Source organism: Athene cunicularia (assembly GCF_003259725.1).
Source record: "Athene cunicularia isolate RWA chromosome 1 unlocalized genomic scaffold, athCun1 chr1_part2, whole genome shotgun sequence".
NCBI lineage: Eukaryota > Metazoa > Chordata > Aves > Strigiformes > Strigidae > Athene > Athene cunicularia.
Genome location: NW_020799092.1, coordinates 27,616,632 through 27,644,059, shown reverse-complemented (window position 1 = coordinate 27,644,059; position 27,428 = coordinate 27,616,632). Strand labels below are relative to the sequence as shown.

Here is a 27,428-nt window from a genome sequence, read left to right as displayed (position 1 = left end):
CTTTTTTTTTTTTTTTTTTTTTTGAAAGGACTGGAGAAATTATTAACCACAGTTGATGACGTCAGAGTTGATCTGATTAAAGGTTTGTTTTCTTGCTGGCAGAGGTGTGCTCCGTAGAGACTGGTTCTCTCTTCTCTTTTTTTTAAGTTTCTTTTTTGAACAGCAAACGGAGGGAACTGCTCGCACTGCTGCCGCTGCTGCTGCCGCTGCTGCTGCTCCAGCTGCGTGTGTGTGTGTGTAAACAGGATGGTGTATCTGTAGCCGCCACGCGCAAACACACATTTGACCATGAGGACTCTTCGCAGGTTGAAGTTCATGAGTTCGCCCAGCCTCAGTGATCTGGGCAAGAGAGAGCAGGCAGCCTTGGATGAGCGGGGGACCCAGCAGCGACGGGCCTGCTCCAACGCTACCTGGAACAGGTAAGGTCTCGCACGATGTGCCGACTCCCCCGTAGCCTCTCCGCGCTCCCGCAGCCGCGATTAACGTGTGAGTAGCTGCCCCGTCGGCTCACAGGCTGGGCTGCCTGGCTCCCAGCTGGGCAAGGGGACGGCCCGCGTCGGGCTTCTGCGGGAGCGTGTCACGCGTCTCCGAGCCCCGTGTGGAGTAAGAGACGGGAGCGGCTCTTTTCCCCTTGCTGTTCACCTTTCTCTGAAGGCTGAGAGCAAAGAGCCTTTTCCTGCAGGTGGCTTAGCCTGCTCTTCCCTGCAGGGACAAGGACTTATTTCCCGTGGTCCAGCTACAGGAATATCTAGATAGTCTCGTTTGAGGTTGATTTGATTTTATTAGGTTTTTTTAAAATTCCATATACACAACTATTAGAATACATTATTTTATCTGCATAACAATGTATATTGCTGCTGGTTGGTACAGATACAGCAAAGTCTACTCAGTTGACTCACATTAATACAAATATCTCTGTGTACGTGCACACGCAAGCATGCGCGCTTTGGACGGGGAAAAATAAGCCCTGATTGTTTTCTTTATTGTGTTTACACATCTGAATTCTATTACAGTTTGACAAAAAAACCCCAAACTAAAACCCCACACAAACATTTTGTTGAGAATGTGTCACTTAGCACATTCAGAATATTCAGAAAGCATCTTAATGACCGTTTGGTGAGACTCTTAAAGATGAGTCTGAGTCTCTCAGTCGTTAGGAATTATATTCTTATGTTCTTTTTGAACATGAAATGTCATCTCCTGGGTCACGGCTTGGAAAGCGTCATTTGTAATGTTTTATAATTGTATGGCAGTACAGCTGGAGGAAGAAAAATACCAGTGAACTGTAGACACGTTTATGAAAGGTATTTGAGTTCTGAGCACAAAAAAAGAAAAAATATTTATAAAATCCCACATCATCTGTCCCTCTCACCACTCGATTTGTGGTTTCATGCCTGCATTATGAATTAGTTGTTTACTGCCGGCAGCACACCCAGCACTGAAACCGCACCGTTCACAAAAGAGACCGAGTTTCTGCTCAAATATTGTGCTGTTCATGTGACACGGGGTTGCCCCCGAGGTCTGGAAGGTGGGGGTGATTGAAGGCTGCCTTGGACCACCTTGCCTTATGCCAGTTGGGGTTTCACTTGGCCAGTAGCCCCATGGGAAGCAGCAGGGAGTCAGATGCTCCTTGGTGTGAACCGAGGTGACAGAGTACAATCCCCAGAGCCTTTTTGTGATGGTGTGCTGACAGCTTTTGTTGGCAGGGATTAGTGTTTCCAGGTCTTGCTTGCGGGGAGGGAGCTGTGGAGGCGGATGCGAGTGGAGAGCAGGTCAGGCACCGGCCTTGCTGGGCGGCGGGGAGCTCCAGGCGGAGGGGCTGCTGGTCCTCACGTCGGAGGCTTTTCCTAAGTGAGCTGGAGCAAGAGTTTATTTTTAATTTGGACAGGACAGTACTCTGGCCAGAAGTGGTCACCGATCAGCAGGCTGGACATCCCCACATCTCACCCAAACAATCAGCCAACTGTCCCCTCACCTGTTCCTGGAATAGGTGCCCACTAGTCATCCTGCCACCACTTCTTTTGTGTAAGCTCAGGCCTAAACGTGCTCTCCTTTGCCCTGGGTGGGTAGTGCCGGGCCATCCCTGCTCTTTGGTGACCCGGCCTCTGAAGGGCTGGCAGGGGGCTGTCCTGCTGTGGGCATCGCCTGCCTGCACAAGGAGCTGCCCACAGCTCCAGCCAGTGCCACGGACCGTGACCCCCCACACCGCCTGGGCAAGGGGAAGGCCTGCCTTTTCTTATTAATAGTGCAAGGCTTTCTCCTGGGTGGAAGAGAGAGTGAGGGTAATTCTTCTTTCAGGCGCAAAAAGACTTGTATCCTCGCTGGAGCTTATCCTCAGGAAAGCCGGGGCTTAAATGATGTTTGGATTAGTTATATTAAGAATTTATCCACTGTAGCTTCTGCCTATCACTAGTGGGTGCTCATCTTGGCATCAGTAACAGGGTCTGGTCTCGAGGGAGTCAGCGTTCAGCCCTCCTGGAGAAGAGTCACTGTGCCAAACTGGGTGTCTCAACCTGGACTCCCCAAGAATCTCTGGTGGGTTTTGAAAATCTTGGGCCTTAGTAGGGTTTTTATTTGTCCCCTGCAAAATGAAAACACCCCAACAGAGGACTAGCAGGCCGTACGTTGGTTTATGGGAATATTCTTTCCAAATGGAAGGATTGCCTGGGCTGTTTCGTTCTGTGCCACATCGAGCTGATGGAGGAAGTGACGATGCCCCAGCAGAGCTCTTCCCTCTCACCAAGCCTGGCTGTTCTATATTTAAATGTCTGCCGGTTTCTTGCCTAATGTTAACAGCTGTGCCTGGGTGGGGCACGTGTGTATCTGCTTTTGAAAGAGGCTTTGAACCGAGTTCATCAAAACTGATGTGGGGAGAGTCAGAAGCACAACCCCAGAGCAGGCCCGGCCCCACATGAAACTGAAGGTCCGAGGTGGAGCGAGGACGCTGCCTCGGCCCTGCCGGGGACCCCGCTGAAGCTGCATTTTGCTGGGGGGGTTCTGCCAGGGAGCAGCTCTGTCACTTTTTCCTGAGGAGGATGTGTGGCTCCCCTGCTGCAGCCGGCTTGCGTGTGGCTACAGCCTGGCTGCCCAGCCACGTCCCCCTTCGCCACCGCCACGCTGTCTCAGCCCTCAGACTTTAGACCAGAGGATTCCTGCTGCTTTCTTACACCAAGGGAGGGCAAACTGCAGGACCCGGACCGCAGGGTTCAGGGTGCAGGCGGGACGTCGCACTCAGTGCTACCAAGAAAGGTCTCTTCCTCCCTGATAAATTTCCTTCGCCTCCAAACTAATAAAACGCTGTAAAACTTCTCGACGCTGTTAAATCAAAGGGAAATCGCTGCCGAGCTGCTGTCTGCTGCTATGCAAATTAGACTTTATAGCACGGCTTTTTCTGAGCTTGCTTTCCCAGGAACCCCAAAAGATCTGCACATCAACACACCGGCAGTGCACGTTAACTAGCAACCAACAGCAACATAGTGGAACAATACAGTTTCGTTACAGCTCACAGAATTTGCATTGGATTAAAATAGCTTCGATTTTTTCACTAGCATTGTCTTCAACTCCTTTCCCCCCCTCCTCTTTTTACTGCTTCAGGCGAAAAATGAGTGCTGAATGCTGACTAAACCAATTGGACTGAGAAACCCAGGGTTTTTAATCTGGAGCTTGCAAGCTGGGGGGCAGGGGGGGCCCTCTCAGGGCAAATAAAATCCATCGTGAGGTTTTCATTCTGACTGAGCTAGCATGGGCTGTCTGAGTTGTGCTGGGGGAAAGCCTCGAGTTAAAGGCACTTAGATCCCCTTTGGTGTAAGAAAATGGGGAAAATGGATGGAAACATGAAGGAGATAGCAAAGGAAAGGGGAAGAAAACACGGATGAGATGCCTGGGACATTAGTGAGACCAGCAGTAAATCCAAGTTGATGTACGGAATCAGAAAGAGTTTTATGGTTTGGGCTAATTTTTACAGGGTTGTAATTAGCACAATAACTTGCCATAAAGTAATTTTTACAGTCATGGGAACCGTATTTCATCTTCTAATTAAAAATGAATGTTTTTTCGGATCAGAGAGGCTTTTCTAGTGGAGAAAACATTCCAGACCAGCGTATTTATCCCCGACTTCTACTCAGATATTTTCTTTCTTCCAACATTTAGTGTTTATATAGAAATATTTTGAAATATTTCTGCTTGTCTGAGGATCACCTTCTTGACCCTTTCTTTGGAGCTCTCTTGGGAGCATCTGGCCGTGTGCATGCATGGGGGGCAGACAGAGCCGAGCTGTGGGGTGGGGAGGAGGAACGGGGAGGGTGAAGGGGACTTCCCAGCAGGTCGAGCCACCACTGCACCGTGGAACACGTGCCAGCCTTGACTGCCGTAACAGAAAGTGGTGGTGGTGGAGAACTGCTGCTCCCCACAGCCCTCCAGACATATTTATACTTGCTTGAATGCAGGTATAATTGGAAGCCAAATTCTCCTTAGTTCTCCGCTCCGTAGAGATATTAACTCTTAGTAACACCTCAGGGAAGTCCCTTCACCTGTCTGTCTCACCTTTTTTGCACGTAAGAGCAATGTTTACAGCTGGTGAAGTTAGTGAACTAATGCCTCTCAGACTCTTTGAAGATGGAGTTTTGCAAACCAGCTTAATTTCACTTGCATGAGCCAGTGTGTAATTGCAGCCGATCCCTCTTTGCAGATTGCTCTACCTTGGGTGGAAATTTCAAAAACATAAGTGAACGGGCAGCTGCAAGCTTATTTTGAAAGGGTCAAGGCCTCATGGAAAGCCTGTGGAGTAGCAGCTGGACTGAAGCTGTGCTGAAAATGGGCTCTTCCCAATTGGATTAAGCTAATTCCGATAAATGAGGTTTTATTCTGGAGCAAGGGTGTCTTCAGGGAGCTTCTGATGCAAGTCTATCAGGTTACTTCTTGTTAATTAGCTATTCCCATGCCTGTCCAGAGGAAATGAACCCTACGTCACTTAGTCCCTTTTGAAAATGAAGATGTTGCCTTTACCTGGTACTTGCAGAGTGTGATTATTCACACAGTATCGGTTTTGCTTCACCTGGAGCTCTGGAAAAGGGAGAATTTGCAAACACTAAATGATAAACCCTGCGATACTTTCACCCATGCTGTTTGCATACAAAGATAGCGACTGCTTTAGAGAACCGAAATCACCCGTGTGCTGTGCACAAGGGATAACATGGGCCAGGAAGCGCCGAGCTGGGCAGGCCGTGGCCAGGGTCAAAGCAAACAGAAGGTCAGGATTCAGACACAGACATCTGAGCCCAACTTTGCAGTTGTTCCTCAACTCTGTGGTTGAACTGATTCTGACCCGGCAGAAAACAGTGTTTTAATCACACGTTTTTCCTTCTTGGCTGCTTGAAAACATCAGTGAAAGAACAGGGGTGGGTGGTAGTTCATCAAGTGCTGGAGGGAGCCAGCCTGCCACCCACCGAAGGCAGTGGTGTGTGCCTGGACAGATAGCACCTCGAGGGGAATGCAGGGTTTGGTGGGGTCAAGCTACACAGGTAGTGGCTTTCTATTATGCAAAACTAGAATAATACACACACACACACCCCCCACCTTGGCAGTCACGCAGTTAGGCTGCCTGGGAGCGCTGGCCCTGAGCATCCAGCTCTGGGGCTTGGCACCTCTGCATCCCCTTGTGCTGAAGCACACGGGGGGGGCAGTTCTGGGCTCTGAGTGCTGGAGCTGCCGTTCCCCATGTTTCAGGGAGCTGAACAGCGAGTCCTGGAGCCGCCGTCTCCTCTGGAGGATCGGGCAAATCTACGATGAGTAGTCTCTCCAAAGAGGGGACGGTTCTTGGGCTGCTGGGTTGATTTTTGTTGCTGTGAGCGCTCTCTTGGTTGTAGGTAGTTTTCTTTTGGCAATCTGTAGCCACTGTGGGATAGATAAGTACAATACCTTGCCAGAGCTGTCTGACATTCTGTCTTCATTCTAAAAGCAACTTCCCAAAATAACCCTGGTCCCTGCAGGTTCCTGGTCCTGCTTTCCCCTCCTGCAGCCAGCCTGCTCTAGCCATGCTTCTCTCTTCCCTGCCCACCCACTGACCCGTGGGAAGCCTCTGCCCTGCCGCTGGTCTCTCAAAATGTCATCTTCTAGCTATAGTCTTCAAACCAGAGTGACCCGTGGCATATTTTTAGTGGAAAGGTGTCTGCACAATATGTCTTAGTGCTTGGACTCAGGTTAAATAAAACTGCCACGGCAATTTACTCTGATTCATACCAGTTGAGGAGCTGGCTAATGAACTGGTGGTGCGCTTTCAAGAAATGCTGTTATCCCGTAACTCTCAGATCTGTCTTTTCTCACGGTGTGAGGGTGGCTGTAGCTTGTTTCAGAGGTGCACTGCTCAGGTGCAGAGAGCTTCCAGGTCCCCCTTGTTCTGGCAGAAGGTACTAGTCAGGGAGCATTAGGAATTGCTCGTTTCTTAAGCAGAAGAAGGGGCAGCGCTGCAGGAGTAGGAGGTTACATCTGTGCTTCTGCAGAAAATGCGCCTGTTGGTACAGTACAGCAAACCAGAAGCATTTGTAACCCTGGACATACAGTGGGAAGTCTGGTCTTGCTTGGAGACTGGAACCTTATTCAGTACGGAGCTTGGGCAGTTCAGGAACTGACCGTTTTGGGGGGCTCTTCATTGTCTCTGCAGTGCTGTGTTCTTGGGCACACGTTTCCACATGCAGCAGCTACAGGGAGGCGTTCAGAGTAGTATCAGTGCGTGAGTGCGCCCATTATTAACTTAAATATTGTAGAAGAGTTATAGAAGGGAGTTTACAGGGCTCTTTCAGTTCAGGTTAACAATTAAAATATAAGTTTAATTACATATATTATTGACTTAAGCCTCAGTGGAGGCTGGTCGCAGGCACAAGTAAAGGTGATCCACCCACCTCAAGCATCTTGCAGGACTTCTGTGTGAGCAGCAGCTCAGATTTTCTTTACACCAGAAGGTTGTAGAGTTCTGACTAAATGCTTTTAATCACTCACAGAAACCATGGCACTACTTTGATTTAAACAAGGGTTGGGTTCGTTGATCTTTCAATAGCTGAAGGTAACTAAGGAGATTTAAGCTAGCTTTTTATTACCCTGACACCAGTTTATGCCACCGGTAGCAGAGCCAGGACTTGTGCTTCAGACAAGGCAGTTGACCCTTAGTGCAAGGGACATCCCAGGCAGATGAAAAGATCACCGCCAGGATGTTTTATGTAGGTCTAGTTCTACTACACACTTAAACACTCACAACCTGTCCCCCTTAGTTCTTGTAAAAAAACCTTGTCCTCTCTTTTTTCTTTGAGGAATAATAACGGACCTGTTAAGCTGGAAAGAGAAAACCTCCCCCTCGTTTAGAAAGGAGTGCCGGGGAGAAGGAGAGAGAGCGTGTTGACTTTTAGGAGAGATATTTAGTCATTCTTCTCTGCAGAAGGCTGGCAGGGAACATTGCAAAGTTCATTTCCGAATCAGAAGAGCGTGTAAAGACTGCTTGTTTTACTCACTACATTAATCGTACTTCACATATTACTCATAATATTAAAATACCCAAGTCGCTTCGCTGTATACTACAGACATTTAGCTGCCAATTTTCAATTAATCGTAAATTGAGTGTGTCTGAGCCAGCCAAAATAAGCTGGGTTACATCATGAGTCTGTGCACGTGGGTGTGGGGGGGAAAGAGGGACCACCGTGACAGGGGGAGTGCTTAACGCCTTGGAAATACTGTCAAAGGAGTGAAAGAGAGAGGAGGATAATGGTTCCTATTTTTATCTGCTTGTGCGTTTGTCCACAGTGGGTCATACCCTTCACCTGCCACTTTTAATTTCCTTTTTCCACAGAGGAACGTGGCTGAGCTTTCCTAACAGTGCATCCCCCAGCCGCTCGGCGTTGTTGTGTGCCTGCATTTCGGATCTCAGGGACCAGGGTTTACCTGCCAGCCCAGCCCTCTGCTCCTGGAAAGCGTTGAAAGGGGTTGTCTTACCGTGGATCTGGGAAGGTTTAATGTGGGTGCGGGGGGTCCCCAGGGCCCCCCCAGGGCCTGCACTGCTATCCCCTTGCAGTGGGAGCAGCCACATGGGGCTGGCTCTGGTGCTGAGCCCACCAAGCTTGTCCACCAGTGGGAATCAGGGTTCTTCCCTCTGGAAACCTCACAAAGATCCTGCTTTTAGCTCTTTTTCACAAGACGAGGCAACCCTAAGTCCTGGTACCTCCAGGATGGGCAGATCGGGTCCTGGTTTTGCTTTCCAGAGCTCCAAAGCTGGTTGCTGCTCCGTTGCACCAGACTCCAGTGCAGTGTGATCTGGGGGAGGTCAGCTGCAAAGTCACTAGTCAAACCAGCTCCCCAGGAGGGATGTGTATGCTGTAGCTTCTCATTCTTGGAAGATCTTTTCAGATGTTCTAGGGGTGAGATTCAATTTGGTGGCTCCTAAATACACTTCCTGAGCATCCCTGAGGCTGGTTGTTGCTGTTCCTAGCTCCTGCTGAGTACAGGCTGGGAGGGGGCAGGCAGAGTGAGAGACACCCAGGGAGCTGGTGCAGAGCAGGAAAGCTTCTGCCCTGTGTTTTTTGTAAAATGTCTTAAGAAGTCATCTCTCCTTCTCAGGTGCAGCCTTAAATGGGAGGGGCCACGTGCCAAAATCTGTGTTTTCCCTTTGCAGTTAGCAGGATGTTGAGGGAAGAGGAGAAAAACAGTGGCAAGGACGGCATGTAATGCTGCTGTTGATAGTCACACTCATGCTTTCCTTATGATTTTCATAAGTACATCTTAAAATACCCTTTAGTGGTCAGTGTCATCATCTTTATTTGAGATATGGGGTAACTGAGTCAGAAATGCAATAACTTGCAGTGACTGCCAGCGGTGGGAATGGCCACTGCAGTAAAAGCAGTCGTACTGGAAATCGAGCGGCAGGAGCAGTGGAGCAGATGAAGGCTGCTTTCTTCTCTCTTGGTCTCAGGAAGCTGAAGCATCTGTGCGCATGTTGAGTAAAGGCTAAGCTCACCCTGCAGGATTATTTTGGTTGCGGAAAGGTGCTCCTTCTACCCCAGCTGAAACCTAAAAGACCTTCCTGTTTTGGGGAACTTCCACTCCGTAGTTGACTGTGGTGGAGGGTGCCCAGCGGTTCCAGGAGTGGAGGGGTGGGGATGAGCTGACAGACAGCGGGACCGCGTGAGTCGTCTTCTCTTCTGGAGGCAAAGTGGTGAGGCTGGAAGGTGACACTGGGTCAGGGAAGGGGAAGGAGACTTCTACTCCCTTCTACTAATGCTGGAACAGGTTTGGTCTCACCTTTCACCGGCATTTCTTTACCTTTGTCCTCAGACATAAGCTCAGTGATTTACACCGATGTGTCATCACGCTAATTGTGTCAGGTGTATTTCAGGAGCATTTCAGAGCTTCATCTTGAAGCACATGCTCATCTCAGTAACCCTTTGAGGTGCACTCTTGTTAAGTTCCAGGGACCAGAGAGCATCCCTGCTAAGCATGTGGTTGTCGGGTACCTGCAGTACCTGGCAGGTTTTTGCCATCAGAATTTAGGGGGCTGGTGACCATACACCCCAGGGACGGACAGCACTGGGCACGGGACTTTCTGTGGAGCTCAAGAATTTTGCAGTCTCAATCCTGTCTTGGGTTGCGTCTGGTTGCAGCAGAAAGTCACCACCTTTCAGCAGCATCTGCTTGCAGCACAGTTACAAATGGTATTGAAAATGAAAAGGGAGTATTTTTGGTAGGACAGATGGTTGGCTTATGCTGAGCACATCGCTGCCTCTCTCGCTGTCCTCCTTAGAAACTCTAGGCGTGTTGTTCTTTCAGCACAGCCTTGGTTTTCCTTTAGATGAATCAAGAGCATAAATCTTTGCAAAATGAGTGAGTGGTAATCGGAAACAGTCTCTGCCTCTTTCCTGTTGTTCCATTTTTGAAAATAAATGAGAGATTGGTTAAATTGACTTAAAATTCGTAATTTTTCCAGTATTTCTTTTATTCTTTTTTAAAGAACTAACCATTCTTGAGATTACGTTCTAGTAGAGGGATGCTATAGTTGTGAGCTAAAGTTCAAGTATAGTGCCCAGCCTGCATAAATGCTGGTTTGTGGATGAAGAAATCAAGTAACCATAGCTCAGACAAATACATGCCAACAATGCTGGGAATAGCATCACTGATCTCACTGATCTCACAGTGAAGCTGTTGATTGTCTCTGTGGTGAGCCATAGAGACAAAAATATGCTTTCAAATATACTTAATACAGGAATAGATTAAAAGTTTTACGTAATACACTTCAAGCACCTAAAATATATAAGCCTGACTTCTGAAATTCCCGATTTCAGGTTGTCACATCCCGTCTCACACAGGTGTGCGACTGTTAAAGTTGGAGCAAATCAAACAGAACTGATTTTCAGAGATGTTCTATTGCCTAGAATGCATCAGAGATGTTTTCTAGGCGGTAATTCCCTTTAAGGCATCTGGGATGGGGTACCACCTGTCACTTTTAAAACGGTCCTGCAGTGCCTAAGCAGAGATGTTAGGCTTGTTGTGGAAATGACACCCTTCTAAAGTGTGACCGGGTGCTAATGCCTCCTCGTGTCCTCTTGCAGCATCCACAATGGAGTAATCGCGGTGTTCCAGCGCAAGGGTCTCCCAGACCATGAACTTTACAACCTCAATGAAGGAGTCAGGTAAGAGACTCGCCTCTACACAAGGTGTTGTTACCCAGCATGCACAGCGCTCTTTGCTAACACTCACATTTGAAAACTTCTACACCAGGATTAATAGTTGTGGTTTGGGGTTTTTTTTCCCTCGGTGTTAGTTTGAACCAGAACAGTCAGTTTGGCCTCAGTGAAGAGCTGTTGCTGACCCGTGTCAGCACCTCGCTGCCTGGCGAGAGCCAGGTTCCTCCTGCAGGGGAGGTGTTTAGCCACGTGGAGGATGGATGGATTGTTTCAGAGCCTGTCTTAATGTACTGGATTGAAACTAAGGAAGGGAAAAGCTGCCCCCCTGTACTCATGCAGCCCTGCTCCACCGCAGTGACGCTGCCCTTTCTGTAGGTGCCAGGCCTGGCTCTGAGGTGCCTCCCTTGCATCGGTGGGGGCTGTAGAGGTGCTCAGTGCCACGCAGCAAGGAACAGTGTCCTGCCTGGTCGTCCCTTGCATCGAGCTGCAACTTCCACGCAGGCTGAGCACGCTGTAGATGTCCTAAACCTGTCTTGTCAGCTCGGTGGCCTGAGGAATGCAGTTTAAGGTTCCTATTTCTTTCTTGTATTGTGATGATACTGTTCGCAACAGACTAAAGACAGACCAGTGATAGGTACAATGGAGGCTTTTTTTCCTTTAAAAAAAAAAAGGTGAAAATCCTACCCTTCAGTTTATTTAAGTTAGAGTTGCAAGGAAAAGTTTACCAAGAGGTAAGTTGATATCTGGGTTTACAGCGCTTTTTACTACCTTTTCTAGCACTTAACTATTTACTAAACTCTCTCTCACTGACAAGGGCAAAGTAGCAGATTTCCTTCTAGAAATTTGTCCCAACGCTTTGAAGAATAAACAGTGGAAAAGAAGCTGCACTGACAAAGGACAGACAGCTTATTACATGCCCTGGCCATCTTCAGATAAGAGCCTCAGTGATTCCCTTTCCCTTACTGCTTATTCCCACTCTATCCAGGCACTGAGTCTGACAAAATCCACAAAATATCTAAATATTCTGGAATTATCTGTCCCTGTCTGGTTCCCAGTCTGGGATAGGTGGTGCAGTCTGATTCCTTTAATTGGGGGAATATCTTCAGAGGAGTCCAGGTGAATGACATTTGGCCTCTAATCTCTCTTTTTTCCCTCTCTCTGTCTTTTTAAAATCAAAAGAAACTTACTCTCCAGTTAGTTCTTACTTCTCTGGGGAGAAAATGACATGTAAAGAATAGCTTTTCTAGGATGGCTGTCAGTTGGCATGATCCATCAATCATTTTGAGTTAGTTATTGGAATAATGGTTGATCGTTATTACCGTAAGTGCAGTTAGGATTCTTCAGCTTTATCTGAATGACAGAAAATGGTAGTTCTGGGCTGAGATTCCCTGGCCCAATGCACTTGCCTCAGGATGCTCGTCTGCGGGTGAGGGACAGAAGAGGAAAAATCATCTGCTGATATGACAGAGACAAATAAAATCTTGTATGAACCAACAAATAGAAGATACATAGATGTCATCTGGTGAATTGTGCTCAGATTCTGCTTTTATTTACCTGGGTATAAGCCCTACAGCATGATGATGCTTGCTAATATAGTTGTGCTGAATTTATTGCAACATCCCGGGCAGACGAACAGGCAAGCTGACTGCAAACAGACTGATGTTTTTTTTCATTTTTTGATGGGCTTTGCTGCCACATGATAGGCCCATTTCTTTTTGTTAGGGTAAGGATACCACCGCTTTGTTATCTCAGCTGATGGCTCAGGTTTGCTCTGCTTGGGGGAGAACAACGCCTGGTGGCTCATTCCTGAGCTGATGGACAAAAATATTGTGAAATCTCAACTGAGCTAGAAAGCTGCTGATGTAAAGGAGGCATCAGCAGCCTAACTCTGCTGGGGTGAGGGAGCGTTTGGCGGGGTGCAGCGTGGCTTTCGGGACTGGGTCTCATCGTCTGCTGCTTTGAGGTTGGTTCCTCTTGCCTGCGACTTGGCATGAACAGCCTTCTGATCTATTGCCAGAAGCCGTCCATCCTCTCCGTGACAACTCCTGGGTTTGTTTTCATCAGGCTTCTCGTGCGTGTCCCGCTGCTTCATTCACAGAGAAAAGCTCGGATGAGAAAACCGCGAGTGGGCGAGGGGCACGCGTCAGCCGGCAGATCTGTCCCTAGAGCAGGGCATGGCAGTGGTGTTTTGAAGCACGCCCGTTCCCACGCGCAGCCACAGCCCCTCTCTTTCCAGAAGCTGCTGCACTCCTGCTGCGGGCTGCATCGTCCTGCTGACCGCAGGCGATAACGTTTTAGGGCCTCCTGACTATCTGCAACCAAAGCCCTTTTGCCTCACTTAAATTCAGCTGAAAACCTAACTGTGAAACTACTGATTTGACACACACCAAAAATATGTGGCTTAATCCTGTTGTTATTTAATTCAAAATAGCTTTCTTTGGGTTAATGTTATTGAATGCAAAAATATCTGATTCATAAACATGACCTCAGAAGTGGAACAAGTATGTATTTGCCTTATGATTGTTTTAGGTGCATTTTCCCCACAAGTACCTAAATAAAAAGAAACAAATAGTCATTATTTCCACTGGGCGGAATTTGAGTGTGGAAGCATTCAGGTAATTGGCTGGTATCAGTAACTTTTTTCAACAATTATAGGAGAGTAAAAGAAGTTATTTTACCGCTTTAATTAGAGCAGATTCAGGGAGACTTTTCATAATAAAACCTTGAATATCCAAGTTGACTCACAGACCAGGTGTGAATGTTTGAACAGTTAGGTTATGCCTGTACTATTTGCACACCATTGTTTTGACTCAGGACTGTCACGTATATTCCACCACTGTATGTCACATACGTGCAGGCAAATACATGTAACTTCCTTTTCTGAACGTACGTCTCGAGGCTTTGGACTCTGGTTATTTAAGAAAACATCAGTGGGTGCAAATCCGTACAGGACCATTTACTTTTTTTTCTGGGTTTGGCTCATAAGAGCTGCCACTTGTTTACACCAATGCCTTTTGACACCATTCTTGCATTCTGGCATTGGAAAGTGGCCTTAAATATGGATTTATATCACACTCAGAGGCCCTGTAAACCAGTGTGTGGTTTCAGGCTCCCTTTCCTATTGCTGTAACTCCTGAATGACTCGGCTAAAGCTAATGAAGTACAGTCAGGAGGTGAGAAGATACTCCAGGAACTGGGAGTATCACCAGTGTGTGGCCTGGACGTTCCTACTTCTGAGCCCTTACTAGGGGATTTAATAGGGGATTGATTCACAAGTCAGGTAGTAAAAATCTATCTGCATATACTTAGTATTTCTCTCGGTGCACGTGTGTGATATTAGTAATCGTATAGTGCCTTTTCCTTTTTCATTTCATGTACCATATGTCATTTCAGAGTGTTTATTTACACCACTTGTAAATCAGGGAAGAAAAAGAAGGGAAACACAGTGGAAACAGGATGTCCTGTATTAAGCTCATACATATTTATAGATGCCTCTTTTCTGAATTTTCAGGATACTGATTTGATGCAAACAAAGCACATTTTAGTTGTATTTCCTCTTTCGCAGCAAGAGTTCAAACCCAGTAAAACCACTTGTTTCCATTTGCTTCATTTAATTTTATTTATCAGTTATTACACAGTGTTAGATTTTCTGTTCTGAGTAACATTGCAAGAGTTAACTTCAAAATGAACCAAAGAAGCTGCAGCAGGAAGATACATAAAAAGTCAGGAGCTATTTTAGCATATTTTAGGTGAATTTATATTATCATCTTAACTTTTGAAGTCATTAAATTGGCAACGAAGACCTGATACCAATGCTACACGAGTTTCATAGGAGTGCAAAATGACTGGCTTCAAAATCAGATGCACTTGAAGCAAGGTCTGCTCTCGGATCAGGGATCTCTTTTAGGTTCAATCCAATTTTTACTTGGATTCCACCATGATGGCCACATGAGGTTATTCAGTAATCTGAATTATCCAGGATCTGACAGGTGACAACCTAACTGATTTTAGTTAAAGGAAATTAAGCAAGGATGAAAAAAAAAAAATTGCAAGCGATGTCTTGGATCCAGTTTTGTTGTGGATCTCTTTTAAATTAATATGGGTGCAGAGAACATCAAACCCCAGTGTTCTGATGTGGCCTGAGGGCCTGACTATTTCACTAGAAATTAATTAAGTAGCGTGAAGTATCTGTATTATTAGGGATTCAAAAAGCAAGAGACATTAATTGTGTTGTCAGTTCTTCTACCCTGTAAACAGAGATGCAAATGTAGCCATAGTGCTGCTTGGTGTGATGCACTCCAGTGCATATAATTAACTACAAGCTGGTCGTTTGGTTCATCTGCAGCTGAAAAAATGGAAATGTGGTGGGATTTTGTTTTATCAGAGGGCTAGTTATTGGATAAGTCAAACATTGTTTTGTATTTTCTGCCCCAAATGCCAGGAATTATCGGTAGAACCTAAAATATAAAAGGAGAAGGTCTTTGCAAATCACCTCTTCAAGACTACGAGGAATCTAGGACCAGACTTCAAAGAGCTGCTAGCTTGAGGAGAGGGTAGAATATTAAGCAAAACCTGTCAGCATAAAGTATCAGTATTTTTTTGAAGTAGTGGCACAAAGAGATATCTGGGAATATATTACCAGAGGAGAACTCAAAACTGCAACTTTCTTGTTATTTCAACCAAAAAAAAGGTTTTATCCATCCATTTTCAAAGTAAGAGAAACCTTTAGTGCCATGGCTTGCAATCCAGACAAAAATCCCACCACTTGGAGAGTGGATTTCCACCTCCAGTAAGCCTGCCACGGTCTGGCTGCAGCATCCTCGTACTCAGGGACATCCTGTTAAGGCTTTAGGACTTCAGCAGTCTTTGGGGGAGGTCAGTTTTAACCCCTACCGAGGGTTTGTCAGTGGGTGCTGTTGAGGATGGAGTCCCAGGGCACTGCAGGGGTTGTCCTCTCCCGTATGTTGCCACAGCGTGCCAGGGGACTAGCCATACAGTGGCCACTCATGGCAGTGACAGACCTATGGCCGAAGCCTGAGCTGGCTTTGAAAATTTTTGTCCGTAGGTAGTCCGTCTGAATTAATCAGGTTTCTAGCTGAATTTGATGCTTAGGGACGTCTGAAAAGCCCCTTTCTTTTGTTTATTTTCTGTTTCATTTATGTCTAGAGTGTTTCCACAGGGTGCTGTGAGGTCAGTGTGGACATGTGCTTAAGGATAAATAAATAAGATATTGTATTTCGGCCTCCTGAAGGCTGGCCTGCTCCTTCTTTCCCTGAACTCTCAGAAGATCTCAAGAGACTGTGCTGGAGTGTGTTGGTGTTAAAAGGAATGGCTCCAACTCCTGCAGATTTTCATGGAGCGTAGGGATATGCTGGACTTTTTAAACCAGACATGTATTTGTTTGCTAGTTAAATAATGTGATTAATTAGTTATTTGTTAGTTAAAGACATAACCCGAACGGATATATGATAACATGCTACTGAATGTATAATTACATAAGTGCCCTAATTGAAGCACGTGGATAGATTTTAAGTGGAATTTGACCTCATTTCTTCATGGGACCTGAGGTAGTCACACAGAGACAGGTTTCCAAAAGGGCTCTAGCCCAGATTTGCACATGCTCAGAAAACCCAGCTGGGGTTACATTTCTGGAAGGTCCGAGCTGTCATTTGTGCATCTCAGCAGTGACCCGCGTGCGGAGAAGCACATCTAGCACCCCACGTGGGGGACTTTGGCGACGTGCAGCTTTTGAGCAGTGCAGTCAGTTTTACCTGGATACAAACACTGGGCTTGCGGGTCGGGTTGAATTCAGGTTCTGAATTTGAGGCTTGTTTTTTTCCATGGGAGTTTGGTTTGCTCTCTGAGATGGCCTCGTAGGTTTTAGTGGAGTGGGATCATGAAAGGCAGGGTTAACTGTTAAATTCCTACCTGGTTTTTCACTGAAACTGTATGAAACTTCAGCTGTCGTGAGTCTCCTGAGTGGAAGATCATGACCCTTTCAGTGAAAACTGGCCAAGTGTCACACCTGCAACAAACCCCGCAGAATGTCATCCTGCTTCAGGTTGTTCTCTAAACATTTTCTCGCAGCTCTTTTTTTCCACCGTGGGTGGGACAGGGCTGATTCGGCTCTGAACGTGTCAGCCAGGTCACACGCTCAGTTTTTGGCTCGGCCCCACGGATGGGCAGAGAGCACCAGGACTTCTCCCACGCCTGCAACACCAGGTGCCACCTTTAAAAGGATTAGGTGTAGGATGGAAAGCATCCTCTTTCCGCCGAATCTCAATTTTCTTTCATGTGTACTCAGACAACTGAGCCATCTAAAAGCACAGCAGATATTTTTCAACACACAGAAATGCTGTTTGGGAGTCTTGGTACTGTTGACCCTGTTTGCTCTATTGTTAGGCATTATTGACAGGATTTGTGCTCGTATGAAAATATTTTGCTATTAGTGACTTCCCCTTTTCCGTGCAGCGCACAGCTAATATGATTTGCTGATTACACAGATCCTTTTCTTATTCTTTTTAATACAGGCAATTATTGAAAACAGAACTGGGATCCTTTTTCACCGAATATCTACAGGTAGGCATGTGTTTCCTTTCATTTAAATCAGATTTCGTTATATGCTACTGAGCAAAATCATTTTACCCACTCTAAATGGTGATCTAGAGCCCCTTGAACCATTCAGAGATGTCCACTGACTTCTCTGTGTTCTGTCATCTACCGACTAATGAGATTTTATATATAGTTAGACAGCGAGAGCCCAAGCCGTGGAGTGGATTTGTGCAGTCGTGCAGTCACTGCTGTCTTTCAGTAGACTTCAGACATTCTCTTTTAACTTAAAATTGAAATTCCTGAGTAAACCAGTTAAGTCTGTTCCAGTATAGCTGCTAGGAAAGACCTTCAGTGATCAGTACAGACTGTCCATTGAAGCAGTACCCTTTCTGCTTCTCTGAGGCAGAGAATATGCTTGGGGGGTCAGCCATTTGAAGTTTGAGAAGCACTTTGTACCACGCAGAACATGTGCTGTGTCCTGAAAGCAGAAGGTGATTATATCATCATTTAACGAGTGTCCCAAGTGCTTTAAGCAAGATGGACACAGGAGGAGTCCTTCGATGACTGACCGTTAAAATAGAAGACCCCCGTTACTGTCAAAAGTTAAGAATGAGCAAAATGCGAGATGAAATGGCTGTAGGGAAGTAGAGAACTGAGTAAAGGTAGTCTGTATTTTATTTACAGAATCAGCTGCTCACAAAAGGCATGGTGATCCTAAGGGACAAGATCCGGTTTTACGAAGGTAACTTGGATTTTAGCATGGCTCTCTGTGGCTGCCGCAGGATTTCAGCAGATGGGTTCTGGAGGCAGTGTGATGCTTTCCGCTCTCTTCCCGGGACTGGGGGTTATTGTGTCAGTTCGTTCCTGCAGTCTGCTCTTGTGTCCTGCCTTGTGCTCCCCTTGCCCTTCACCAGAGAGAGGTGCTTGCCTAGAGCCAGCAGCAAGGGGGTAAAGGAAAGATGACCTCCAGCATGGACACTCCTTCTCCCTCAGTTATAGCCTGTTCAGCGTTAAGGAAAAGTGGAAAACCAGAGCGAGATATCTTAATAAACAAAAACCTATGCACTAAGATCACAGTTAGGTGAAGTGTCTGGCTAAGTCCCAAGTAGCGCTGTAGGTTATTTTAAGAGTTAGTCTGGATTCACGCTTACATAAACAGGTCGGCCGCATCTCTTTTTTTACAGTCAAGGCTCCATTTGTCTGTCTGCACCTTCTGGAGATGTCCCCTTATAGAAGTATACAGCGAGGATAACCTCCACCCTAGGTGTCGTTTCACAGTCACCCTCGTTTCGTGTCTCACGCTGTTGTGCAGCATTCAGATGTGCTGCTGTGTCCTAGGTGTAGGCATACAAGCTGCACCAGGGGAAGTTTAAGTTGGGTATTAGGAAAAACTTCTTCACTGAGAGGCTTGTCAAGCCCTGGAACAGGCTGCCCAGGGAAGTGGTTGAGTCACCATCCCTGGAGGTATTTAAAAGATGTGTAGATGTGGCACTTAGGGACAGGGTTTAGTGGGATTGGGCAGTTTGGGGTTGGACTTGGTGATCTTAAAGGTCTTTTCCAACCTAAATGATTCTGTGATTCTCTACATCATCAGAGGGTGAAATGGTTTCAGAATATCCTCAGGAATTATTGCCCATATAAGCAGCCTGAAGATCTTTGGGCAGTCTTGAGGCAATTTTAAAGAAATGCATCTTTCCTTTTCCAAAGCTGCAGTCATAATACCACTTATTCTAAATGCACTGTTTAAGCAGTAGCCTGGAGACAACCATTTCCATTCGTTTCAGCTATCTATAAATCCTAAATGTGACCTTTCATTACTGACAGGACAGTTGATCAGATGAAGATGGTGCTGTGGGACCCAGCTTTTCTGATGACAGTAGCCCTGAACACTGCAAAAAAGGAGAACAAACTTCACATGAAAAAATACCTCCCAGAAAATACCCAGACTCTTTAAGCTGAACAGAATTCCTCAGTTATATGAAATAACAGCTTGGAGAGCACAGGGGAGCTGTAAGGATCTCAAAGCCTTCATAGCTGGTTTGTAAATCATAAAGGAAATTGTTTTTTAAGTATCAAATCAACAAATTAGATGCAGAGACCTACCAAAGTCCAACCCCCCTTTTTTTTTTTTCTGGTTTTACTAGCTTGAAAATGAAAAATACTGTCTCTGGTGTTTGAGATCAGAGTTGAGATGAAAAACTGAAACGCGAGACCACTAAACAGCTTTCAAATGTAGGAGCATGTTTAGCAAATACAAGATTTCAGCAAGCTGTTAAGTTTATTTTGGTTTTGAATTTGGTATATCATTTTGTGTTTGCCCCTTAACATATGGTCAGAAATGGTGGTAAGGTGAGAATTAATTGTTTTTTTCCAAATCCATCCTCGGAAATTCTGGCTCACTGAAACGGGCGAGTTACCAGGAGGGTAGCTGTAATTTAGGACTCTCATGCAGAGGCAGAGGTTTGTCTGACAGACAGCTTTCTGTTAGCTGCTGACGGGTGTGAGTTTCTAGGGCTGGAATTCGGGTTTCCTGGCTGCACAGGCAGCAGCACCCCAGAGTCCATCCCCTACTCAGTGGTCCCACAGCTCCCAACACCTGAGACAAAGTTGGGAGTGCAGAAATCTCGAGAGCTCCCATTCCTAGCAGGGCTCCCTTCCTGGCTCTGCAGCAGCAGCGGTCCTGCCCTCACCCCTCGGGTTGTCCCACATCCCATGGTTTGAGTTTACCTATCCAGTTGGTGTTGAAGTTTTCAAAAGAGGAAAAAGGTCACACTTTAGAGGGGTTTTGTCCTGCAGGAGGTTTTGAAAATTTTAGCTTTTGTTTTGTTTTTTTTTTTTTTTTTTTTTTTATTCTTATATTTCTTTCAGGAGTTTCAATTAACTGTGAAAAGCACTAGATGCATTTTTATGTCACACAAAACTGGCTGTATTGTGCTTCCTTAAAATAAGCATTTAGAATAACCCACCTTCCTGGAAATGCTTATGGTAAATGTAGGCATCTTTGCCTGACGGTAAAACAAACATACTCTTGAAAGGACACGGAATGAAAGATGCTTATGGTCAACAAACCGTAGGAATTCTTCTACAGCCCCCAGCAAAAAACTGCCTGGCAAAGGCAGTTAACTCGTCAGCCTTTCTGAGCTGCTGTACAGAGATCCATCACTCCACAAAGCAGCTGCCCACAGGATGAAAAGAGTGTGCGACAGTAGAGGCATGTTTATCTCAACAGGGTAATTTGACTTCATGCAATTCTAGCAGCAGGATTTGAAAAGGACCAACGTTCAGTGCCCACACCTGGAGCCAGATCTGTAAGAGTTTAGTTTCCACTTAACCTCAACTCGTGGGCAACAAACGTATTTTAACTCTTTTAAAACTCTGCCCTCGAGGCGTGGAGCGGTTGGGCTCCTCCTTCATGACTGGATTTAGATCTCTGAAACTAGTGTTTCAGACACTAGTATACGGAGGTTATAATACAACAGTATTTAGTAGTAGTATTATTGCTGCTCCAGCTGCTAGGAAATATTGGACCTGGTTCCCTGCTGTGTGAACTAATGCAAGGCAAATTTTGAAAACACATCCTTTTCAGTCTTGTGCCTGAGTGTGTAGGACAGAGAGAACTCCTGCCTGGTGGTGCAGAAACGAAGACCTTGGCGTGGTTCACAAGGCAGCAGCTGCAGTAGAGCAGAGTGATGCACACTTGTCACTGCAAGCACTTAGAGTCACCAACCCAGGAATAATTGAGGAGTTGCAGATAGGCCGGAGCTGGTGCTGTTCGTCACGTGCTTTAAAATGCAGGGAGATCAACTATCCCATAATAAGGATTGGCACTTGGCTAACTTGGAGCATAGATGCTTTCATGCAGAGTCTCTTTGTGATACGTGTGTAGTTCTGGGCAAAATGTCCCCTGACTCAGGCCCTAAGTAGCGCTGTAGTACAAAAATTAAGAACGGTGTCTGATTCTGACACCAGTAGTAACTCCGATTGCTGTGGAATTTGCTTCCTGGTAAGTCCTACTCCTGTCTGAACGCCTCGTAGTCCCTGCAGTATTTCTCTCCACAGTACTTGCTGATGGCCGTGCCCTGGCACTGCTCTCCTTTCATGGTTGGCGCAGGGGCAAAGCCAAGGTCCCACAGGCTGTCGTGGGGAACGGTGATCTGAAGCCAGCGTGCACCCCTCAAGCCAGACTTCCCTTCCCCTAAGCTCAGCTCCTGCACTTGCCTCTGTGTTTTGCAAAGTGTTCTGCGAGGAACTTGGTGTCTGACTTGGTTGTACGGCCTGGCCAGAGCTTCTCCAGCCTCCGCTGGGGAGGCTTCCAGGTGGCTCAGCTGGGGAGGTGGCCACGTGGAACTTGCATCATAGCGGGTTTTGTCTGCATCCTTTAAAAGTTACAGTAAAAACCAGAGCTGCCACACCATTGTCTTCTTCCGTAGGTCTTGGGCGAGACTTCCTATGTAAGGTGGAGATACGGGGGAGATAAGGGATCGATTTGAGGGGACACTTTGTGGAGCATCTCCACAGAACCCGGCTTGCTCTGCTGCCTTGCAGCTTGGAGGCAGAGGGGGGGTGAGATTTCTCTGCAGGAATGCTTCCAGGTTTAACCTGCTGTCTCCTCCTCCTCCTGCTCTCCTCCACAGCCTTGTCCAGTAGTTATTACTCCAAGAGGAGGAGGTAACCTGGGCTACTACTCTTTATTCTTCACAAGGGTTTCCTGAGTAAGCTTTAACCTCAGAGTCTGCGTTTATTGGGACTATCAGATGTGTCACCTGAAAAGACAAATACTGAATGATCTGATACACCGACAGGAGTACTAAATCCACACTGCTAATAGTAGCTGGTACATGATTCATCTCTGTGCATAATAGCAGGTTCACATTGTTGCCTCCGTGTTTCAGTCTTTGCAGTTAGCTGATCACAACCTAAACGGTTCACTAGTTTGTTTTGTGTCTTTGCAGGGCAGAAACTACTGGATACCTTAGCTGAAACCTGGGATTTTTTCTTCAGTGATGTCCTGCCCATGCTTCAGGCTATTTTCTATCCTGTGCAGGTGAAAAATTACTCTGTTACTATAGAATCTTGAAAAACTGGAAAAAGCAACTTTACTGGTTCGTCAACAGATTGATGCAATCCTTAACTCTCTCTCCTTGGGCCAACCTCCCAGTGCAGCTGTTCTGAAAGTCATGTCATGCAAATAAGTTACTTATGCAAACAGGTTTGAAGTGCTTGGGTGAAAAAGATGAAGGGGAGCTCTGAGAACAAAAGTGGAGTGCGGGGAGGATGCTTAGTCCTCCTGCCAGCTCACACTAAAAGTCAAAAAAGGCTGTGAATGGCAAATTGAAATAAGTGGAGATGTGGTGACTTAAATATATACATTTCCTTCTCTACCACGTGAATTTGTCTCTGAAGTATCGCCACTTCTGAAAGGAATTGCATTTCTGAGATCAAATTCTATGCTACTGTAAGTGGATGGCAATAGTCAGTGGAGTTAAACCAGTTTACATGAGCACAGAATTTGACTCCAGTAATTTGAAATCCACAATAGTACTTGATCTGATTTGGATGGAGGCTCCATTTTCTAATTTAGTGATGGCCACAGGGTGTTCTTTATCACTTAAGTCCCAAGGCAGTCTGTACCAGACAGGTATATGTGACCTCCTGGAGTTGTTCCTAGGTGCCTACAGATTTTGGAGGCCACTTGGTGCCTAAACATATTTTGGGAAACCTCAGAAACCTCCCATTCTTCCAAATGGACTTTATGTCTAAAATGTTAATGAGATTAAAATTTACACCTGCAGATAATGAGGTCGGAATTCAGTGGAAAAGCTGCAACTTTACACAGCATTTGATTCTGAAAGAGAAGAGCTCTAAAATCATACAGGGCTGCTTCACCCATTGACTTGTGTCTTACCGGTAGAAACTTCAAAACGATAGAAATAAGATGGTATTAAAAACCTGTTAGAACGTGACCGGAGATTTTTCTGAGTGCCACATACTTTAAATCCAATGCATTTGGGCACCTAGAGGTAGACTCTCAACCTGGTTTTCCAAAGCTCTTGACTAAATTAGAACTCACTCAGATGTTTTTGATAATTGCACCAAATACCCGTTTGCACTGTTGTGTTCCTGAGGCCCTTGAAAATAATTTAGCTGCACAAGTCTCCTCACCATTCAGATGGAAATAATTGCTTGAATTTTCAAAGGAACCTAAGTCCCATGTAATTTCAAACAGATCTAGGTGCCTGATGTTCTGAGGTTACTTCCAAAAGCCCAGCTGGTGCTCATGTGCTTATGTAAATTCTATTCATTAGCAGTTGAAGCAGACTTGGGGCCTTCTTTTTTCCTTCAGTATAAATAATTAACAAAGTGAAAGGAATGGGTGGGGTTGGGTCAGGCTTCTTTATTCCAAACTAAGATAAGTCAATACCAGCTGAATACCAGACTTTTCCAGAAGCATTAATATTTGGCTGGCAGCACTCGTAACTGAAAGCAAGAATATATATGTACAGCCATAGATACCCAAGGAAGAAACCCTGATGCCAGAAATTATTTTACACCTCCTCATAAGGCAACTGCTGTTAATCTCTGCAGGCAGAGCTAGCATGGTGTTGAGATTCTCTTCAGTGAGAAGGTTATTCTTGAACTGCAAAAAGGTGTCTCTGAAAATGCAGTATGAAACTTCAGCTCTGCTCCTGCCTTATAGTGAACTCTGCCAAACTGCAGAGAAAAGGAGAATCCACAGGTGGTCTGAGTCAGGATTCCCACAAGATTTTGAAGGCAGTACCCAGCCAGAACTCAAAATCTTGAGAAACAATCAAAATTCAACCTTTTTTCAACCCTGCTTTTTTTTTTTTTTTTTTAAGCATGTGATACATTTCATTACTGTTAAAATGCAAAATAGTCATAGATATCCTGTGCTCAGGTATGATTCCCCCCCAACATACCGCAACCCTTCATCATCTTCACACCCAGACTCAGCCTTTGTCTGCAGCCAAATCAGAATCACTGTGCAGACTTGTAGGCTGCTCTGTGTCCTTTGTTAGGTTTCCTTTGCTTTTCATTCAGGTTTACCCTTCTTGTAATCCCTCAGAAGTGGAGGAAGGAATTTTGATGGAGGATTTGAAACTCATTTTTACGCTGCTCATAATCCCTCTTGCTTTGTTTCTGCTTCTAAGGGGAAGGAGCCCTCGGTTCGGCAGCTGGCTCTTCTGCATTTTAGGAATATAATTACCCTCAACATTAAATTGGAAGATGCATTATCACGTTCCAGAGCCAGAGTTCCACCTTCCATTATTCAGATGCTGTTAATACTCCAGGTAAATTGGTTTCTTTTCTCAGGCTGTTTTTATCTGCCTTTCTGTACTGTATTGCTGAAGTCTTCTTAAGCAGTCTCTGATCTTGCTCATTCATTGAAAACGTCTTACCCAGAATGCCAGAGCTTCTGTGCAATTAAACGTGGTCCTAATATCTAAAAGCAGGGACTATAGAGATGCAGATTTCATGCCTTGAGATCCAGAGGGTCTGAGAGTGAAGACTTGTTTTGAAACTGTGAGCCTTTAAACACCAAGTTTTGCAAGCAGACCGGCGCATGTGGCAATAACATGACTTCCATTAAATGCTGCGTGCTGCTGCATTAGCAGTTCTGGGTGTGAAGCTTCATGTCTGGAGTAGGCAACAGTGTGAATATGCAGTTTATGGTTAGATCATGGTCATATTTGCTCACTGGCACCAAATTCTATCAGAGCTGTTGGTACAAAAACGTTAAGATGGGATACTGCTATTTGCCTTCAGTGTTAGATTTTATTTTATTTTTTAATGGTAGCGAGGAGAATCAAAAAGAGGAATTCCAGGCAAAAGGCAAGTTTAAGATTTTCTTTTTTTTCTTAACTAAAGAAAAGTATAAGCTTGTGTTGGGGAGAAGGGGAATGAGGGAGAAGGGAGGGAGAGAGCCAGGAGTAGATTCTTAGGGAGTGAGGAAGTTGAGATTTTCCTGGCTGGTGACTTTTTTTATAAACAAATAGATTCACAGCAAACAAAAGGGTATAGTTTCTCACACTTAAAATGTTTCTTTGCCCTTCATCACCATATGAATTAGTTCCGTGTCTGAAATTGTTCTGAAGAGCAGGATAATCTAAAGGCCAGTGATTAAAATGGAGCAAGGAGTAAGATTCTCTCTGCTGGGTCAAGAAATAGTATTTGACCCCTGCTGTCACAGCGTATGTTTGTTGGAGTGTATAATGGTGTGTGTAACCTGGTTTTCTCAGGGAAAGATGCTTATGTGAGAGGAGTGCCTGCTTGCCCCTTGCCTCCCTTCTCCCTAGCCTCTGTCTTGCCAAATGCTTCTTGAAGCTGCTGGCTGATTGTGGCACAATGACAGCGATATTGGAGATGATAGTCCTGGGAGTTTCCTGGAGGTTAGTGTCTGGAGAGAGGAGAGGAGCCTCAGGAAAAGAACTGGAGCGTGGGCTTAACTGCATAATGAGACATCAAAGAATTCACAGAAATGAACTGTGAACCCAGCGGTGTTAATAGACACCTGAGACTCCACATGAGAGAGGACCATTGTGAAAACAGTAATCCCGGGAAGGGTGTCTGTCAGGCCTCATCCCTTCTTAGACGTGAGGTAAACTGTCCATTCAAAACCAGGCTTCAGCAGTGTTGTTGCTCACAGATCTGCTAGTTTTTTTGTGGTTTCTCCTTTCAAGAGTCTGTGTTGGCCATGGGCAGGATCCGGCTTCAAATGAATTCAGTGGTGAGCCGGGAACTGAGCAACATCCTGATTTAGAAAGTTCATAGGAGGTGATGTGGAGTCATTTGCCAGGATCAGTGCGACAAGAAACAGTTTATTTGCAAATCTGCTTTCTTCAACAACCAGAAGTGTTACCAAGGTGGATGCCTGTTTAGGGTAAAGGGCCAAATCCATCCTCATTGCAAAGCTGGTGATGGAAATCAGTAATGAAATGAGAGGGGCTTTGCCTCTCGGCGTTTATTCCTGCATACAGTACCTATGGCTGTAGGGTGGGGATGGTGAAAGCCCTTCCTCGGCAGTAGCTCTGCCAAACGTGTGGTTTAAAGTCTAATGGAAATGACAGGAAAAGGTCAGAAGAAGATCTGGGAATGAGCTATTTACATACTTAGCAGTGTTAGTCAATAACTGGATTTCAGAGCAAAGTCTTTTTCCCAAACTCAAAGGTCACAGACAAAAGCAAATTTTATACATTTGCGGCATGATAATGGAATTTTCTTGACTTACTTTAAGTCAACATGTGACTAGGACTGAAGAGACGTAACAATTCAGCTGCCCAAAGTGCACATGGTGGATGTTTGTGTGTGAATTTCCTGGCCCGAGAGACCATGTCTTGACATGGACATTGCCTCATCCCTATTTCTGCGTCGTAACAAACTCGGTGACACTGGAGCAGACTCCCGTGGCTAGAAGATGACTCTGGTGATGTCAGCCCTGGACCAGGTGTTGAACTTGGTGCTGTTTCCCCTTTTCTGTCCTTGACAGCCCTATGCAGCTGTGTTACGTAATTAAGGAGTAGGTCGTGTTCTTCAAGACCGCAGCTGTAATGTTAGCTGAAGGTCACAGGTTGAAGAAGGCCCATGGTGACACGCACCAGTCTGTCCTGTTAGGCTGGATTAAAGCAGCAGAGATTTGGTAACTAATGCAGGATGCATCTGGTATGGCTCATGTTTTAGCTTGTCATGGTGTAGGGGAAGAGCTCGGTCAGTTTGTCAGGAGAAGACACTTTCCTTCTGGAGGGGAAGGGAAGCTTTTTGAAGAGGACATGGAAGCTGCAGCAATCCTTGGACTTTATTCAGGAGGCGGGTGCTGATTTGGGAAAGCTCAGTAAGAACACGTTTTACCTGAGCTTGGGTTAGCTTCGCTGCCTTCAGCATGTGAGTGATTTCATTGACCTCTGTGAAGTGACTGACCTAGTGCCAGTCACACACATTCCTTGCTTGCTCAGCTGGCCGTGCTCTGGCAAGGAGAATAAAACAGTCCCTGCCGAAGACCTGAATGAAAGGACCTGAAATGAAGTTGGCCCCCTTACTTCATTGTTTGAGGGGTTGATTTTCCTTCTTTGCATCAAATCTTTCTTGCTGCCCTCAGTAAGCTGCTGGCAGCGTGCCGACCAGCCATGTGTTTAAGACCCTAGCATGAGGTACAGCACCCACCCCAGGCCTCTGGCGTGCAGTGACATGAGAGGATAGACATTG

General features: G+C 45.8%; 1 protein-coding gene across 12 annotated transcripts in view; it reads left to right on the top strand.

Moving 5' to 3' along the window:
• PRR5 (proline rich 5) overlaps positions 1–27,428 on the top strand; it is an 89,500-nt gene that overhangs the window by 37,214 nt on the left and 24,858 nt on the right. For 7 of the 12 annotated variants that reach the window (XM_026867793.1, XM_026867794.1, XM_026867796.1 and 4 more), the window contains 6 exons: positions 148–419; positions 10,584–10,664; positions 17,189–17,237; positions 17,895–17,952; positions 22,163–22,254; positions 24,380–24,520. In XM_026867793.1, coding sequence (XP_026723594.1) covers positions 289–419; positions 10,584–10,664; positions 17,189–17,237; positions 17,895–17,952; positions 22,163–22,254; positions 24,380–24,520 — 552 coding nt within the window. In that variant the 5' untranslated portion in view covers positions 148–288. The remainder of the gene's footprint in view (positions 1–147; positions 420–10,583; positions 10,665–17,188; positions 17,238–17,894; positions 17,953–22,162; positions 22,255–24,379; positions 24,521–27,428) is intronic. The other 5 variants (XM_026867801.1, XM_026867802.1, XM_026867804.1 and 2 more) reach the window with 1 other exon arrangement.